This window comes from Cervus elaphus, chromosome 12 (assembly GCF_910594005.1).
Source record: "Cervus elaphus chromosome 12, mCerEla1.1, whole genome shotgun sequence".
NCBI lineage: Eukaryota > Metazoa > Chordata > Mammalia > Artiodactyla > Cervidae > Cervus > Cervus elaphus.
In genome coordinates this window covers 41,188,287-41,207,292 of record NC_057826.1, presented here as the reverse complement: position 1 = coordinate 41,207,292, position 19,006 = coordinate 41,188,287, and the positions used below count along the sequence as shown (strand labels likewise).

General features: G+C 38.5%; 1 protein-coding gene across 5 annotated transcripts in view; it reads left to right on the top strand.

Annotated features, from left to right (window-relative positions):
- ATP8B4 (ATPase phospholipid transporting 8B4 (putative)) overlaps window positions 1-19,006 on the top strand; it is a 265,518-nt gene that overhangs the window by 110,665 nt on the left and 135,847 nt on the right. For all 5 annotated transcript variants that reach the window (XM_043920126.1, XM_043920124.1, XM_043920122.1 and 2 more), the window contains exons 7-8: window positions 10,148-10,220; window positions 18,314-18,384. In XM_043920126.1, the coding sequence (XP_043776061.1) occupies window positions 10,148-10,220; window positions 18,314-18,384 (144 nt within the window). The remainder of the gene's footprint in view (window positions 1-10,147; window positions 10,221-18,313; window positions 18,385-19,006) is intronic.

Below are 19,006 nucleotides of genomic sequence, written 5' to 3'. Positions count from 1 at the left end.
CAATCTGTTGTTCCATGTGAAGTTCTAACTGTTGCTTCTTGACCTGCATACAGATTTCTCAAGAGGCAGGTCAGATGGTCTGGTATTCCCATCTCTTTCAGAATTTTCCACAGTTTATTGTGATCCACATAGTCAAAGGCTTTGGTGTAGTCAATAAAGCAGAAGTAGATGTTTTTCTGGAACTCTCGTGCTTTTTCAGTGATCCAGTGGATGTTGGCAATTTGATTCTCAAGGCAAGAATACTGAAGTGGTTTGGCATTCCTTTCTCCAGTGGACCACATTTTGTCAGAATTCTCCACCATGACCCATCCATCTTGGGTGGCCCTACATGGCATGGTTCATAGTTTCATTGAGTTAGACAAGGCTGTGGCTGTCTTATGCTCAATCTCAGTGTAATGAGATCCTGTTCACCAGTCTGATAGAGGATTAGGGACAAACTGTATCTCTTACTTTAGTGTGACTCTGACAGCAGGGGGATTGAAAAGAACCAGAGACTGCTGCTGTCCATTGGACATTTGTGTCAGGGGACCATGCCTGCAAGCTGGCTTTGAATCAGCTGTATTTAAACACTGGGAGCCTGCACTACTGCTGTGCTTGAATCTCTTCAACTCCTTAGGAGCCATCCTCTTTCTAAACAGACAATACATAATTATCAAAGAGAATAAAGTAAAAAAAGAGTAATGAGTATAGATTTATTAAGAACATGGCTTTGTATTCAGGCAGAATCACTTTGCAGTTCTGATTTGCTACTCACATGTGAACTTGGAGGAGTTTTCTTCTATTTTTACTCCCCAGTTATCTTTTAAAATATCAATATGTGTAATCCAAAAATTCAAACATACTGGAAAAGTATGCAATGAAATGGATTCTCCTTTACATTCCAGTTCTCCTTTTAATTTTCTTTCTCTAATGGCAACCACTGAACAGTTTCTCATGTATCTTTCAAGAAATCTTCTATGTGTATAACAGCAGACAAATGCAAATGTAAATCTTTGCTCCAAAACTGTTAGAATCTTTCAGTGCATATGAGTGTTCTGCATGCGCTCCTTTTCAACCTAATAATGTAACTTAGAGGGTATTTCACATCACCGCATATAGATCTATCTTATTTTTTTTTTAGTGGTTGCACTGTATTCCAGTGAGAAGATGAGGCATGATGGGATAGATGTATCCTGGTATTTTTATCTAATTCTTATTGATGGGCACTTATGGTTTCTCATAGATTGCTATTACAAATAAATGTTGAAAAAAATCCTTGTATATCCTTGTATAGGTATGATTAGTTTTTTAAAGTAGAATGTCAAAGTACGTGGGCGTTTGAATTTTTTTTTTAATTTCTTTTTTTTTTATTAGTTGGAGGCTAATTACTTCACAACATTTCAGTGGGTTATGTCATACATTGATATGAATCAGTCATAGATTTACATGTATTCCCCATCCCGATCCCCCCTCCCACCTCCCTCTCCACCCGATTCCTTAATTTTTGATAGATGTTGAAGACTAGGGCAAATGTCCCAGTCTCTATGAACTTCAGCTTTTTTTTCCGAGTAAAGTTAATAAAATGGGAGTAGCAATAGTACCTATCTCTTAGGGCTGCTGGGAGGATTAAAAAAGAGATAGTTGTTGCTAGATATAGCAAAATATAGGCCCTCTGGTTAAATTTGAAATGCAGATAAACAATGACAATATTTTAATATAACTGTATCCAAAATGTTGCATGGGACACACTTAAACTAAAACATTATTTGTTGTTTGTCTTAAATTCAAATTTAATTGGATGTGGCTCAGTGGTAAAGAATCCACCTGCCAATTCAGGAGATGGAGGAGGCTCAGATTTGGTCCCTGGCTCAGAAAGATCCACTGGAGAAGGAAATAGCAACCCACCTCATTATTCTTGCCTGGGAAATCCCATGGACAGAGGGGCCTGGTGGGCTACTGTCAGTGGGGCAGCAAAGAGTCAGACGCAACTGAATGACTGAGCACTCACACACTTTTTATTTGGCAACCCTGTACATTGAGGAACCAACACAGTCCCTGGAAGCGTTAAATAAATTGTTCGTTGCTATAATTCTTATCAGACATTCAGGGAAATGCTATCATCAGCAAATGTTTTTAGAAGTAATGATTCTATAGTTATTAATTTACTTATTCATTCAACAAATACTGAGTGCCTACTATAAATTAGGCATTAGTCTAGGTTCTGGTGGTGCAGTGGTAAAGAATCTGCCTGCAATGCAGGAGACCCAGGTTCAATCTCTGAGTTGGGAAGATCCCCTGGAGAAGGGGATAGCAGCACACTCCAGTATTCTTACTGGGAGAATTCCATGGACATAGGAGCCTGGGAAACTACAGTCCATAGGGTTGCAAAGAGTTGGACACAATTGAGCAACTAACACATACAAGGATACAGTAGTGAATGAAACAAAGTCTGTATGAGCAGAGGAATGCTTTTGTATGTTATAGAGCTGACATGGGCTTGAGATTAAGGAAGAAACCAAGTTCACGTGGATTGTTTGGTTAATTAGGTGAAGTCAATTACACTGGCCTTCTTTATTATCTTCTCTATGTAGTACCACAGCAAAACTTTTGAGGAAATCTTTTCAGGATAATCTGTGTTGCTCATGGCAGTCAGGAGCATTAGATTCTGGAGAGGATGACAGGAGCCTTGAAGAGACCGATGAAGATCTCCTCTTTCTGTCCCTTAAGCTTCAGTAATGGACTTGGGATCTTGCTCAAGGTAAACAGATGATTTCTAGCCTCTAGTGTCAATAGTTCAGTGACATGGAGAATGGTAGGTGCTGTCTCACTCTGATTTCTTTAGGCAGTTTCTCAGCAAATCGTAACAACTCTTAGTATGCCATGCCTCATCAGAAAAAAGCAGATTCAGGGACTTCCTGGTGGTAAAGTGGCTAAGACTCTGCTGCCAATGCAGGAGGCCCAGGTTCTGTTCCTGGTCAGGGAACTAGATCCCACATGACACAACAAAGAGTTTGCATGATGCAACTAAAGATCCCACATGCCAGATCAAAGACCCTGCATGCTGTGACTAAGACCTGGAACAGCCAAATAAACATTTTTTTAAAAAGGAAGAATTAGGTTCAGACCAATTTATCAATAATTTTTAGATACTGTGGTTATCTCTCATCACCTTTTCTCAGAACTCAGATTCTCTGATGTTCTGAGAGTAGATATATAGCTAGTGGGTGTATTTTTAAAACTTCTTTCCTCAAAATAATTCTAGTCACTATTCTGTGACAGGTTAATGCCATATCTTCTATGGCATCTTTGGAATTTAAATTTTATGAGTTCTTATCTTGAAGTTTGGCTTATTATGTGGTGATTGGCTTTGTGCTTATAAGGTAAAGCCTAATGTATTACCGTAACTGTTTTTGAATTATGTCAGTTTCAAAATCTGAAGCAATTCTGTGATCCTGAAAACTGAAGCATATTTCAAAATCTTGAAATTTCTTGATTCAGTACAATGAATTAACTTGCTTTCCGAGTATTTGTATACTGCAAATCCTCTCTTAAAATGGGAGGGTTTTTCTTGACAAATGTAAAAGCAAAGTTTAAAAATACTGAGTCTGTGGAGCCAAGTGTCATTGTCATGGTGCAAAACATCCTGTTTTCCCTTCACGGAGCTATGAGGGACACTTGCTTCAAACATGGCCCTTCAGAGCAGTTGCACCACACATGGAGAGTCAGGGAGTGTCCGTTTTGTTGTGTCAGGACGATGACAAAATGAAATGACCACACCAACCAAAATCTTAGAAAAAGTCTATAAGTATTTTGAAGATGAGCTTTAATGGAAATTTTCCTGTCTGTCCCTCCAGCCCTTGATATGTCTTTGATGTTGTGTGGTCAGTGGTGGTGGTAGTGGGTAGGAAAAGAAACTATGGTGGGATTTAAAATCTATTTAATTTAAATTCCTTTGCAGATCTTTATCTGTTTATATTTGTTAGTAAGTTTGGTACTTCTATAGTTACGACCCTTAGTGCTCATTGCAGTGTACTCTGAGGTCCTAGTTAAGTGCAGTTATAATTACCTGGTAAGAAGGAATAGGAAATAACATTAAGAAACTCCTCCAATTGTATTATACATATTGATTGTTCTGTAGATATATATTCAAATGAGAGGCTTAACCAAGAACATATGGTTTACCAGTGTCTCCAGGCCCTTTTTTTTTCATGACCCTAATTATATCTGTAGAACATTACTTTGTCCTCTGCAAAATAATGTTCTGTACTTCTTCCTCCTCTTCTTGGTTCAGTTTCTGGTAGCCTTTTCAAGTCATAACTTTTTTTTTAAGGGATTTGTTTGATGTGGAACATTTTTAACTCTTTATTGCATTTGTTACAATATTCTGTTTTGTGTTTTGTTTTTTTATTTTTTTTGACCCTGAGGCATGTGGGATCTTACCTTCCTGACCAGGGATCAAACCTGTGCCCCCTGCATTGGAAGATGAAGTCTTAACCTCTGGATCGCCAAGGAAGTCCCAAGTCATAGCTTTCTATCATAATCATCTTTGTAAGGGTTATGCTGTCTACTTGGTAGGAGGCCATCTGAAAATCTGGCAAATGTGTTGTTGTGTCAGTTATTGATGAAGTAGCTGGATAGTGCTAGGGTCAGGGTCAACATTCAAAGAATACCACTAGCTGTTTTTTTGTATATTGGTAATTAGTTTTGATAATAATTGTTTCGAGGAAATATCTCCCATGATTGTGTACCTTCAAAACAATATTTTACTTCAAGTTCAGAAAAATTTTGTGTCAGCATTGTTGCCTTGTGTTCTCTTTGGCTCATTGGTCACAGAGGTGATATTATGTCCTGTGAAATGTGTGCATGCATATCCCAGAAGGTTTTTAAGATTCAGATGCTGTTAGTCATAGACTTCGGAAGCCAAGTGTTTGGAGTGCTGCTTCTTAGGGAAGGACTTTACATTGGGATAGGTGGAGATGGATAGGTGACCAAGGACAAGAGTAGGTGTTCAGAGGTATCTGGAGTTACAAAGGGGCCTTTTGGGAAGAAGCGCTCCAAGGTACATGTTCTGGGAAGAGGGCAGACAGGTGGCAAGAGAAAAGAAGGAGTAGAGTGAGATAAACTAAGGGAGACTGGGTTCATATAGGTATTATTAATCTTTTCTGCCTTTTTGGCCTGTTGGATGATGTTAGCAGACTAATGGTCAGGTCTTGATAGAGAATGGTCAGATGATTGATTCTAAGTGTTTTACTATTTTTGAAAATATTTAATAAGTTAGAGAGTAGAGGGTAAAATACAAATAGGGGTGTGTGACTCAATATGCCAGCAAATTTGGAAAACTAAGCAATGGTCACAGGACTGGAAAAGGTCAGTTTTCATTCCAATCCCAAAGAAAGGCAGTGCCAAAGAATGCTCAAACTACTGCACAATTGCATTCATCTCACATGCTAGTAAAGTCATGCTTAAAATTCTCCAAGCCAGGCTTCAACAATACGTGAATCGTGAACTTCCAGATGTTCAAGTTGGTTTTAGAAAAGGCAGAGGAACCAGAGATCAAATTGCCAACATCTGCTGGATCATTGAAAACGCAAGAGAGTTCCAGAAAACCATCTATTTCTGCTTTATTGACTATGCCAAAGCCTTTGACTGTGTGGATCACAATAAACTGTGGAAAATTCTGAAAGAGTTAGGAATACCAGACCACCTGACCTGCCTCCTGAGAAATCTGTATGCAGGTCAGGAAGCAACAGTTAGAACTGGACATGGGACAACACACTGGTTCCAAATAGGAAAAGGAGTACGTCAAGGCTGTTTATTGTCACCCTACTTATTTAACTTATATGCAGAGTACATCATGAGAAACGCTGGGCTTGATGAAGCACAAACTGGGAATCACGATTGCCGGGAGAAATATCAATAACCTCAGATATGCAGATGATACCACCCTTATGGCAGAAAGTGAAGAACTAAAGAGCCTCTTGATGAAAGTGAAAGAGGAGAGTGAAAAAGTTGGCTTAAAGCTCAACATTCAGAAAACTAAGATCATGGCATCCAGTCCCATCACTTCATGGCAAATAGATGGGGAAACAGTGGAAACAGTGGCTGACTTCATTTTTCTGGGCTCCAAAATCAGTGCAGATGGTGATTGCAGCCATGAAATTAGAATACGCTTACTCCTTGGAAGGAAAGTTGTGACCAACCTAGACAGCATATTAAAAAGCAGAGGCATTACTTTGTCAACAAAGGTCCGTCTAGTCAAAGCTATGGTTTTTCCAGTGGTCATGTATGGATGTGAGAGTTGGACTATAAAGAAAGCTGAGCACACACTGAGGAAACCAGATCTGAAAGAGACACGTGCACCCCAATGTTCATCGCAGCACTGTTTATAATAGCCAGGACATGGAGGCAACCTAGATGCCCATCAGCAGATGAATGGATAAGGAAGCTGTGGTACATATACACCATGGAATTTTACTCAGCCGCCAAAAAGAATTCATTTGAACCAGTCCTAATGAGATGGATGAAACTGGAGCCCCTTATACAGAGTGAAGTAAGCCAGAAAGATAAAGAACATTACAGCATACTAACACATATATATGGAATTTAGAAAGATGGTAACGATAACCCTATATGCAAAACAGAAAAAGAGACACAGAAATACAGAACAGACTTTTGAACTCTGTGGGAGAATGTGAGGGTGGGATGTTTCAAAAGAACAGCATGTATACTATCTATGGTGAAACAGATCACCAGCCCAGGTGGGATGCATGAGACAAGTGCTCGGGCCTGGTGCACTGGGAAGACCCAGAGGAATCGGGTGGAGAGGGAGATGGGAGGGGGGATCGGGATGGGGAATAAGTGTAAATCTATGGCTGATTCATATCAATGTATGACAAAACCCACTGAAATGTTGTGAAGTAATTAGCCTCCAACTAATAAAAAAAATTAAAAAAAAAAAGAAAGCTGAGCACAAAAGAATTGATGCTTTTGAACTGTGGTGTTGGAGAAGACTCTTTTTTTTTTTTTCCATTTATTTGTATTAGTTGGAGGCTAATTACTTTACAGTATTGTAGTGGTTTTTGCCATACATTGACATGAATCAGCCATGGATTTACATGTGTTCCCCATCCTGAAACCCCTCCCATCACCCTCCGCATCCCATCCCTCTGGGTCATCCCAGTGCCCCAGCCCTGAGCACTTGTCTCGTGTATCCAACCTGGACTGGCGATCTGTTTCACACTTGATAGTATACATGTTTCAATGCTGTTCTCTCAGATCATCCCACCCTCGCCTTCTCCCATAGAGTCCAAAAGTCTGTTCTATACATCTGTGTCTCTTTTTCTGTCTTTCATATAGGGTTATCGTTACCATCTTTCTAAATTCCATATATATGCGTTAGTATACTGTATTGGTGTTTATCTTTCTGGCTTACTTCACTCTGTATAATGGGCTCCAGTTTTATCCATCTCATTAGAATTGATTCAAATGTATTCTTTTTAATGTCTGAGTAATATTCCATTATGTACATGTACCACAGCTTTCTTATCCATTCGTCTGCTGATGGACATCTAGGTTGCTTCCATGTCCTGGCTATTATAAACAGTGCTGCGATGAACATTGGGGTGCATGCGTCTCTTTCAGATCTGGTTTCCTCGGTATGTATGCCCAGGAGTGGGATTGCTGGGTCATATGGCAGTTCTATTTCCAGTTTTTTAAGGAATCTCCACACTGTTTGGAGAAGATTCTTGAGAGTCCCTTGGACTGCAAGAGGAACCAACCAGTCCATCCTAAAGGAGATTAGTCCTGGGTGTTCATTGGAGGGACTGATGTTGAAGTTGAAACTCCAATACTTTGGCCACCTGATGCAGAGAGCTGACTCATTTGAAAAGACCCTGATGCTGGGAAAGATTGAGGGCAGGAGGAGAAGGGGACAACAGAGGATGAGATGGTTGGATGGCATCACTGACTCGATGGACATGGGTTTAGGAGGACTCCGGGAATTGGTGATGGACAGGGAGGCCTGGCGTGCTGCAGTTCATGGGGTCACAAAGAGTCGGACATGACTGACTGAACTGAACTGAACTGAACTTAGGGTCAGAGAAGAATGAGCACAAGGATCTAGCATGAGGAAAGCGATTTTCTCTGCTTTGTCACTCTGATTTATTTTCCCAGTAGGAATCCATATTGGCCATATCAGATTCCTCCTTTTCAGGAATTCTTTCCATGACTTGGGATTTTGCAGATTGTTTTCTTAAGGGGATTTTATTCCACTATTGTTACAAGTGTAGCAGTTAATTCAAGTAATTCCCAAGGATAACACCAGACTTTTAAAAGCATCTTTTCCAATTGCTTCGGTTTTATGGGGGGAAATATTACAACACTAGAGAAAAACAAGTTAGAGTTAAGTAAGAAAACTCAGGTTTTGATTTATTCCCCCCAAATAGTGGCTGTTGTTACTTATCTGTGTTGTTACTTAATTCTCAAATGTACATTTTGAAATGTATAAGAGATCCTATAGAGTTTCCTTTTAACTTGGGTTGACTTTTCCATTTGGGTGGAAGAGGTAGGATGTGGTCCTTCCTAGAGCTTAGAGTATACAGGTAGTAGGAATAAGAGTTTGCAAATGAGAGTTAGTGCCTTCTCAGCATCTTCTTGATGCAGAGGTACTTTTAGTAGAGACTTCAGGGAAATTCAGTAGTAGTGCAGTTTCCATAAATAAAGACATGGTCTCTGTCTTGGTCTCATTTTATTTGAGATACTGTTCCCTGAGAAATGTCACTAATGCCTCAAAGTAGATACCCCAGGAAAAACAGACCAACACATAATCTATTCATACCTGTAAAAAGAAATAAAATGAGATTTAAAGGCTTCCTAGGTTCTCTCATTGTCATCAAACTAGATAAAGTGCAGAGAAGTATGGCACTGGAAAAATGAATGAATTCTGGCTAGAGATGAAAATGCTTCAATTGAAAACTTTCCAGAACAACATGTACTTGGATCTGTATTAAAGAGAAATTCTTTGAGTGTTTAAGCCAAATGACCCAGCAGGGTTGATAGTGTGAGGCATATTTCACAGTTGTATAAATATTTAAAACTGTTTTCCAGCCTATAAAACAAGTAAATTAGGTTGTTTTTCAAAAACTTCACAATGAAATTAACCTGCCCACCTTAACTTGTTGGGAAACCTGCCCTTCTTGTCGCAGCCTTCTCTTCTAGAAGGAATTGCCAGGAAAGAGGTGTGATGAAGCTTTGCAACTCAGAAAACAAAGCTGGTTTACATTTCAGAGAACTTCAGAAAGAGCATCATTGATACTCACAGGTGGTGTGGTTCCAGATGGGCTGTCGTCCTAACTTGTTGAGAGGGGCCTGACCAACGAGACACAACAGCTTTTTGTCATAAACCACTTTGAACTTGGTGAAGGTAGACTTGGGACTCCATTATATACTTGAGCCTCGAAGAAAACAGTGTAACATCTTGACCATGTTCTCAATTCTGAGCTGTTCACCCTAGCTGTTAGAATGCCACCAAGCCTGTCCTTTGGCCAGGGTCCTGTGATGATTTGCAGGTGGTCTTTCTTGTTCAGTCTTCCAAGGCTTCTTTTGTCATTGATTGCTGCTCTTGTCCTTTCCAGAATTTTTATTCTTTTCCTCTTGCATTCTAGCTGTTGCCCTGGACTACTGTCCCTTGCCTCTGTCTCCTTCATATATTGCCTCCAGTTAAACAGACTTCTGAGACAACAGCCGTGATGTTTTTATATTTATTAACATAGAATTTGAAAAGAGTATTAATGACTAAATTTATTCCCTTCCTTTCCCTTGAGCTTTTTTTTTTTTTTAATTTTCTGCAAGTAAGAGTTAATAGCTGCTATACAAAGCTGGCACCATGGAGTGGTGGGAAGAGTACACGCCAAGAGTTAGGCATTTTGAGTCTAGCTCTAGAGATAACTAACTCACTGGGTCTTTGGGCAAATCACTTCACCTCTCTTGACCTCTCTCTAGTTCCCACATCACTCAGGTAAACGACTTTGTTATGCAAGGCTCTTTGAATTGAGCATTCTAGGAAAAAAGTTTTACTTGCTTCTTCTGTTATATGATGCTGTATTGTGAATACATTCTCTTGATTCTTCTCTATTCCTGAAAAAAAAATTAATTTTGTTTTTGTTCTTAGATTGCAGAATGAAAAATGGATGAACGTCAAAGTGGGAGACATCATTAAATTAGAAAATAACCAATTTGTTGCTGTGAGTATTTCCTATTGTTTAAAGAAGTTGTCTCAGGTTAAAATAGCATATATACTAAACTATTTACACTTGCAAATTCAGCAAATCTGTACTAATTTAGCATAACTAAGGAGGGAATACTAAGAAGCATTATTAAAATGTCTCAATTATAAGATACTTTTAAGGACATATTGATTAATTACTTTCAATAACATGATAACTCAGACAAGGCTGAGTGATTGTCACCTTGTTATTTTCTTTGGGGTCTTTTAAACTAATAGATAAAAAGATTTAAAATCGTTTGATGTAAATAACAGCTTTTAAAATGCTCCAGAATACTTTAAAAATAGTTCGTTCCCACGAAGTTGGAATACTGTCCCCTAATAATGGAATTAATACTGTTAATTTGCAGAATTTTAGGAGAAAAGACTAGATAGAGAAAGAGGAAAATGAATGCTCTTTCCTGAATAATCACAATCAGAAAATATTGATTGAATGTTCTCACTAAATGCTATTTTTGAGGTTTTACTTTGTCTTGCAAATGCACTATAATTTATGTTTTCAAGATGCCTGTGTTACAGTTCCATTAATAAAATTCAAGGGATCAATTTAGACTAAAATATGTGACTAACTATAGATCATATTAAATGCAATGCTATATATAAAAGCTATTCAGAACAGGATTAAAAATTCTATATAGTCTTTATGTCAAACATATTAAATTAGTCAGGAAAATTTTTGTGTTAATACCATTTTATTTATCAAGTTGTGTTCGTCATTAAATCTGAGACATTTTCCCACAGGATAACATAAATGGCCCCAAGATCTAATTATAAGAACAACTCAGTTGAGACTCTTAAATATTCACTTTCAGAAGCAGTTTTCTTTCATTAAGTCATTTTCTGTGTATAGTGATTCTCGAGAGCAACCCATGCTAAGGCAATTAGTCTGTGAACAGGACATTCAATAAAAGTTCACGAGAATTTGTTGTATGGCTCAAGAATGTCAAACAGAGGCTCTGGAACAACCTAGAGGGGTGGGATGAGGAGGGAGGTGTGGGAGGGAGATCCAAGAGGGAGGGGACACATGTATACCTATGACTGATTCATGTTTGGCAAAAACCAGCACAATACTGTAAAGCAATGATCCTTCAATTAAAAATAAATAAAGTAAAAATAGTAGGATTAGCACACTTATAGAGGAGACAACAGAAAATTCCCTCACCCTTTCTGCTACATGGGGACACAGAAAGAAGATGGCTGTCACTGAATGAGGACATCCTGCAGTGAGTGTCTTGATCTTGGAATTCCCAGCCTCTGGAACTATCAGAGATAAAATTTCTGTTGTTTAAAAGTCAAAAAAAGAAAAAAAAAAAGTTCACACTTTAAGTAGAGAAGTGCTTATTTCTCTGACCCCATAGTATATCTGTGTTCCAACTTGCCTTCTGAAGCCTTAATATTCTAACTTGCACTTTCCTTGGTCTTTGTTTTTAATTTAGTTGTATTTTCTGTGTTATAGTATACACACTGCTGCTTATTGCAAACCTTTCTGTGGAATGAAACATGGAGTCAAGTACAAGTGCAGGCATCACATGGCAGGAAACCAGTTCCACAAACACATCGTTAGCATTGGTTTAAAATGAATCCACATTTAGATGAGTTCCCGTGAAGTCAGTGATCCATGTGTCCCAGCACTGTCCAGTAGAACTTTCTGCAGTGAAGAAGATGTTCTATGTTTGTGCTGTCCAAATATAGAACAGTCAGAAGCACCTTGTGGATATGGAATCCTGGTAATGTGGTTATGCAACTGAGGAACTGAAAATTAAGTTCTATTTAATTTTAATTAATTTAGATTTAAACAGCCACGTGTGACTTGTGGCTTCCTTATTGGGCAGTGCAGATGTAGCCTTTTCATTGTGGTCATGCGATGGGGCAGAAATGCTTATTTATTCCCAACCGTTCCCTAGGTCCTGTTGTTCTTACTTTCACTTGGAGGGACAGCAACAAAATAACACTGCATCTTGCACCCCCTTGCTTGCTCCCCTCTCTTTCCCAGGAGTGACTTCTCTGATTGTCAAGTGTGGGGCAGTAACAGGTGTGCATGACCTGGCACTTCCTTCCTTCCCTTTCTCTTCAGGCTCTGTCTGTGTACAGAGAGAACATTCTGACCTGCTTGGTCACAGCATTCATTTTATAGGAGTAAATCCCCATGGTGGGGGTGATGGGAGGGTCTGGGTAGTTTCGATCCTCCAGAGAGCTTCATCTATGGCTGGATAATCTGTCTATCCAGAGAGAAGTATTAGCAAGCCCACTAAGCCCACAGACCTAAAGCCTGGTCTCCATCTGCTTGGTCAGTAGCAGATGATATTTTTCTAATTTCCAGTCATGTCTGTCTGACTCCTACAATTATAGCTCTGTTGGTTTAGTCTTTGGATAAGTGAGGGGGTCCTCCCAATGCCAGAACACTTCAGTGCCTCTTGATTAGGTCACTTTGTTCAAAAGTTTTCCATGTGCAGCTACTCAGCACCTATGAAGCTGTTTTCAAGGACAAATAAATGTTTCCATGGGTGAACTGCTGTAATCACTTAGAAGTGCTAATATAACTTCCTACTCCCTGGCATCAGCTGTTAGAGGCTATCAGAGAGCTTACATGTGGCGAGCAACAATCACAGGTCTCTGAAAGAGACTCACTTCTGAGTTACTGCACTGAGGTAGAGCCTGGGAAACCAGATCATGAAGATCATGAAAAATCATAGCTAGCCTTTATTGACTACATGCCACATATCAGATAATATTATAAGCTTTATACAGCTTAACTTATTTAATCCTCACATTAGTCTAATGACAGCAGGTTATGTACTATTATTGTTCCCATTTTACAGATAAGAAAATAGAGGTACAGTGCCATCAGATAGCTTGTCAATAGGAGGGTTAGGAGTTAAACTCCATCTGGGTTTTAACCCCACTCTTTACCACTACCATATGCAGCTCCTGCCTCCATTAAAAGACCTGTCCTAATTACCTTGATTCTGGGCTTCCAGAGTCAGAGCCTCTAGGCTTGGACGCTAGAAGTGCTGCTCCCAATTCTAATACATAGCCTCTAACTGTCAAACTTAGAATTTCTAACTTGACTTAAGCCACCTATCAGTACACATTAAGCAAGGAAAGGAGCTTGTCTGACTTAACCAGTTAGCTGGCCTGTTAAGAGTTACCTCTGTTTTCCAGATAAGGAATCCTTACTGCCCTTTACCTTAAAAAAAAAAAAAAAAAATCTAAAACACTTCTGGACTGAATTTCCAGAGCTCCTATTTTTATTTTAGGACCAAGAAAAAATGGAGAGCATAATTCAGTTATCATGATGAGACTGACTTGCATTAGATGAATCCAGTAAATGGTGTGAGAAAACCACACTGCAGAGTTCCCGATACTGGTAGACCCTTGTCCCTGGGAACTCTGCCTACCTTCCTCCTTTAATTGACTGAAGTGCTATTTTCCTGTTTTGCTTTTCTTATCTGGTGGTAGAAATAAACCTTTTCCTGGACAGGAGCATATTTGAATTTCACATGAATTTAGTTGTTTAGCTTATTTGGAAAAAGCTCTCCCTCCATCCCCTCCACAAAATGGCCTTTGTGTTTTAGATGTCTACAACAGTAAATTTTTGCTTTAGAACAAAGGCATTCTTCTGCTACAGAAACTGAAAATTTCACCTTAAGAAATGAAAGGACTAGTTTGACCTAAACTCCAGTCCTGACCGCTGACAGGCTTTGTCTCCCTCTGGACCCATCATCAGGGCATCTCATCCAGTGTTTTTTCAGCATCTTTTAAAGGATATCCTTTTAGGGAGGCCATTTTGTGGCTGAATTGCCTTTTCAGTTATTTTAACTTTTATAACTTCAGAGTTATTTGTTTTACTCTAATTGCTGAAATAAATCTTCCTCTTTTTTTTTTTTTTTAAAAAATGTGAAATGTTCAACATGCATTTTTGGATTTGAAATTTTAAAGAAAAATATTAACTATAATCTTACACATTTTCATTTTTATGACTTCATTCTGATTTTTGTCCATATCAACATATTTTTCCATAAGTCATTCATGCCGCATGAGCCATTTTGGATTTTTATTTTTGGATTGTAAAAGAATAAAAGAAGAGATAATTTTGTAGATGATAAAGAAGAATTCCATGGTTGAGAATGGCTTAAAAAATGAAGAGAGATCCAAATATGATGTTTCAATTAATTCTACAAATTTATCTTTCCATTTGGTTATGAATCAAATCCCAATGTTCTTTCACCCTCGTAGTTTTGATTTTTGAACACTAGCAAAGCAAAATGCTGTTTATTATTTATAGTTGTATTCCGGTCATTCTGTAGCCAACCAGAAGAAAAAGTATGCATTTTGGGACCAGAGGGCTGAGTTTTAGTTCTAGCTTTGTGCGTTAAGCTCCATATGGTCATGAGTATGGCTTTAAATCTCTTAGAGCCTTGGGTTCCTCTATTAGACGTGATGAAGCTTTCACCATGACTTGCTATGGGCATTGCGTGAGTTAATTTAGTTCATCTAGTGCTTGTCAGGCTGGAAATGACCTTCCCAGGTTTCTTATCCACACAGTAGGAACAACATTATCCCCTAATGAGACTGTTGAGAGAACAAAGTGATACAATTATGTGAATGTTTTGTTAGCCCTTAGCTGCACAGCTTTTAGATGTTATATAATTGCTTGAGGTTTAGCTTCATTGGCTCTTTAATTCAACAAACATTAATTATCCCTAATAAATCTAGGAGTCTAGTGTCATTGGCTCTTAGAACTTACAGATGTGCAGCAGATTCTTTTCAAGAGTCCTCTGGCTGGTATATTTGTTTCAGGTCTCCATGAAGCTGCTACTTGGGCTTTTTGTTACCTGTGGACAGTGGCTGAAGAGTCACTGTGTTAAAAACAGTCTTCAATTCTTGAGAGATATAGTTGAGTCTTTCCTGGGAGGGCACAGGGAAAAGGAACCAGTAATTGACAGAACAAAGTATTGGGTTGGCCAAAAAGTTTGTTCGAGCTTTTCTATGATGTCACTTGGAAACCTAAACTAACTTTTTGGCCAACCCAGTACAAATAAGAGTCTAAGGAAGATGGGTATGGTTGGGATTAACTGCTGCATGGTCCCACTGTGAGTTCCAGTAATCACACTTTCTGTTACTGTACTTCATTCCTGCTAACATCTCTGCCTGCAAGGACCTGCCCTCCATTCCATCTGGAATCTTCCATGAAGCCCTTCCTTAGCTACCCATCAGATACACCCCTTTCTCACTTGCATTCCTCCCATAGCACTTTGTTAATAAGATACTTAGAACCCTTATCATAGTCTGCCTTTACTAAACTATAAAATCCTTGAAGTAAAGGAGTTTTCATTCTATTTAGTACTCCTGGCAGTATATGCCTTGAATTGCCTAGATTCACATCCTAGTGCCCTACTTTGTGGCCTCAAACAAGTTACTGAACCTCTCTGGGCCTCACTTTACTCATCTGTAAAGTAGAGATAGCAACAAGATATACATTTAGGGTTTCTTTGAGTTAAATAAAATGCTGCATTAAGGCTAGGTGATATAGAATAGTGCCAGACACGTAGTAAGAACTCACCAAATTTTGGCTATGGGTATTATAAACACCTCCAACTCAAACACAAGTTTCTGGATTAACTAGGAATTGGGTCCCTGAGAGATATTGAAGGGATCAGCTTAAGGAGGACTGACCTGAGACTGACAGAGTGTTGGGGCTTGTTGGGCCCTAAGACCATCCATGTGTTGCCCCACTCCCTTCTCCAAAGAGCAGAGGGCAATCCAATGCTAACAAGGCTGTTACTAAGCTCTCCTGCCCTTCCTTTCCAAAAGGACTACCGAGCGCATGTGGAAGTAGGGCGGCATGATGGCGAATTAGCTGGCCACTGCACATTCACACATCCTCTTCCGCTACGATGAATGAACAAAACTTGAGAAGTTAGCAAAAGGAAATACCAAAACTCAGCAGTTGAGCTGGGAGAACAGGAAGAGTGAGGGGAGGCAGGACAGAGATTAGGGAGTGGGAAAACAGGAGGAAGGTTCAGGGGACATAGAAAAAGTTGACAGTGGAGGTGACGGGAGGAGGCAGGGAAGGTAGATGGAGGGAAGGTAGAAGTCTCAGCTTCCCAAGGTGTAGAGAGAGCAGTAAGCTAGCCCAGAACCTGTGAGGTTTACACTTTCTGCCTCTAGGAGGTTGAGTCCCTGCTCAGGAGAGATTTCAGTCACCAGGTGGCAGTGGTGCCTCAGTCACATGTTCTGAGCCAACTGTGGCCAACAGTCCCTCTCCTTATTTACTGAAAATATGTGTTAAGGCAGCTGAGCTCAAAATTACGCAGTAACATTGAATAGTTCTTACTAGGCAGGATTTTGAAGAAAAGCAACTGTAGGTACAAATGGTTATCTTTCTCTAAACTTCATAACTATTTTTTAGTCACAGATGGTAGCAATTAGAGAATTCTGGATTTTGTTTAAAATGATCCTGTTAAACTCAGGGAGGAGAACCATAGGCCAAAGAGTGTGAAGCTCTACTGCTGTTGTGCCTTATGCCTTTATTCATTGTAATGCAAATGTGAGAAATAAAATCAAAGTACATTTTCGTAACACTTTTTCACTTTAAAAATGTTGGCTTATAACTGGCATATACTCTTCACATGTCCTCTTCAGAGTGAGTTTGCTTTGGTCATGTTGTGAGAAGTCAGAAAGTAAATAATTTCTGCCTTGACAGACGTCTGTGACTTTTTCATCCAGAGTTGAAGAACCTTGATAGTACAAACCCGTTTATTTTGTTAGGGGTTTGTCACTGAGTTGTTTTTTCAGTTCTGTTTTGTTATGACTTAGACAAAACTATTCCCCCATACATGCAGCTACGCCTGGCCTATTTTTGAGTTGAAAATTTAAACACTTGAGAGAATGAAATGAGAAGTTTGATTCTAAATTTAACCTCCAGGCTTTTATAATGGGATATTTCTAATACTTAAAAACCAAAGGTAAGAAAAATGTACAGTTTTGGAATGCCAGTCGTACATTTTGAGGTAGAAAATTGTAAAGCTAATATGTCAAAATAAATTGCTATAATTTTAGTCAGTTCTTTGTAGATATTCAAATCCTTAAGAATTTCATAAAAACCTTTATTTTAAAATTAATTTTGAAATTTCAAATAAACAATTTCCCAATGTAGAAAGCTACTAGAATTCTAAAACTGAATCATGATCAGTCATTTCCAATTTATCTCTGTCCTAGACCAGCTCCTCACCTCTGAATGCTTTCTGTTTTTACTGTGGTTTCTATTCTATCCAGCCCTCTTGCTTAACCCCTGCTTTTCTTCTCTTTCTCTTTTCATATACACCACCATCTTTTTCTTTTTTTTTATCTTTTAAAAAAAATATTTATTTTTAATTGAACGATGGTTGCTTTGCAGTATTGGTTTGATTTCTGCCATACATCAACATGAATTAGCCATAGGTACACATATGTCCCCTCCCTCTTGAACCTTCCTGTCATCCTGTTTATCTTTTCAAGTTTGTTTTTCCTTTAGTCCTTTTCTCTTTCCTTGCCTCTCATTTTTTTCTATTGTTTTCAATTTTCTCCTGCTCCTTCACTTTTGTCTTTCCCCATTTCTTTGCATGCCCTCTGCTCTTAACTGATAACTGAAGAATTAGTGTGTGCATATAAGTATTTCCAATTATCTTACTTATTGGAGAACATTTTCTATGAGCAATTATCAAAGCAAGAAAATGGAATTTTATGTGTTTCTATAAAAGACATAAATTTTATATAGGAATATATAAAAACTTTATACATTTCTATTAAAAAATAAAGTGGTTGTTAATTTATATGCTGTATCCTGCCCTTGCTTATGTTCTGATGGCCAAGAGAGTGCAAAGCAGGGACAAGGGAGCAGAGGGTGGTTTTGATTCAGGGCATGTGTCAGAGAGGTGGAGCAAGACTTCATGTCTCACTTGTTTTCTAAGGCTCTGCTGACTCATTAGTAATGGAGGGGTGATACAGTGTTGAAGGTGTTCAACCAATCTTCCCCCCTCAAATATTCTTTATCATGGTTTTTCAAAATAGGCTGATCTCCTTCTTCTATCAAGTAGTGAGCCACATGGTCTCTGTTATATTGAAACTGCTGAGCTTGATGGGTAAGTCATTACAATTCAAATAATTGTTTAGATTGGTTTTTCAATTTATTTAAGAGCAATAGCTTTAGAAACAAGACCTAACTTAAATCCTAAACCTTAATCTTAGATGCAATGTGTGTGTGTGTGTGTATGTGTGTGTGTGTGTATGCATGCCATGGAATATTAATCATTAAAAAGAATGAAATAATGCCATTTGCAGCAACACGGATGGACCTTGAGATCATCATACTGAGTGAAGTAACTCAGAGAAAGACAAATGTCATATATTGCTTAAATGTGGAATCTAAATAAATTGATACAAAGGAACTTAGTTCGAACAGATATAGGCACACTTATGATTACCAAAGGGGTAAATTAGGGATTTGAGATTAACAGATGCATACATTGCTATACATAAAACAGATAAACAGCAAGAATCTACTGTATAATACAGGGAACTATATTAAATATAATAGCCTGTAGTGGAAAAGAATCTGAAAAAGAATATATGTGTATGTTGAATGACTGCTCTACACCTGAAACATTGTAAATCAACTATACCTCAATCAAAAAAACCTGAAAAAAAAACCCTTCATCTTATATTCTTGGAAGAAATAAGACTGTTAAATTGCAAAGTCCATTA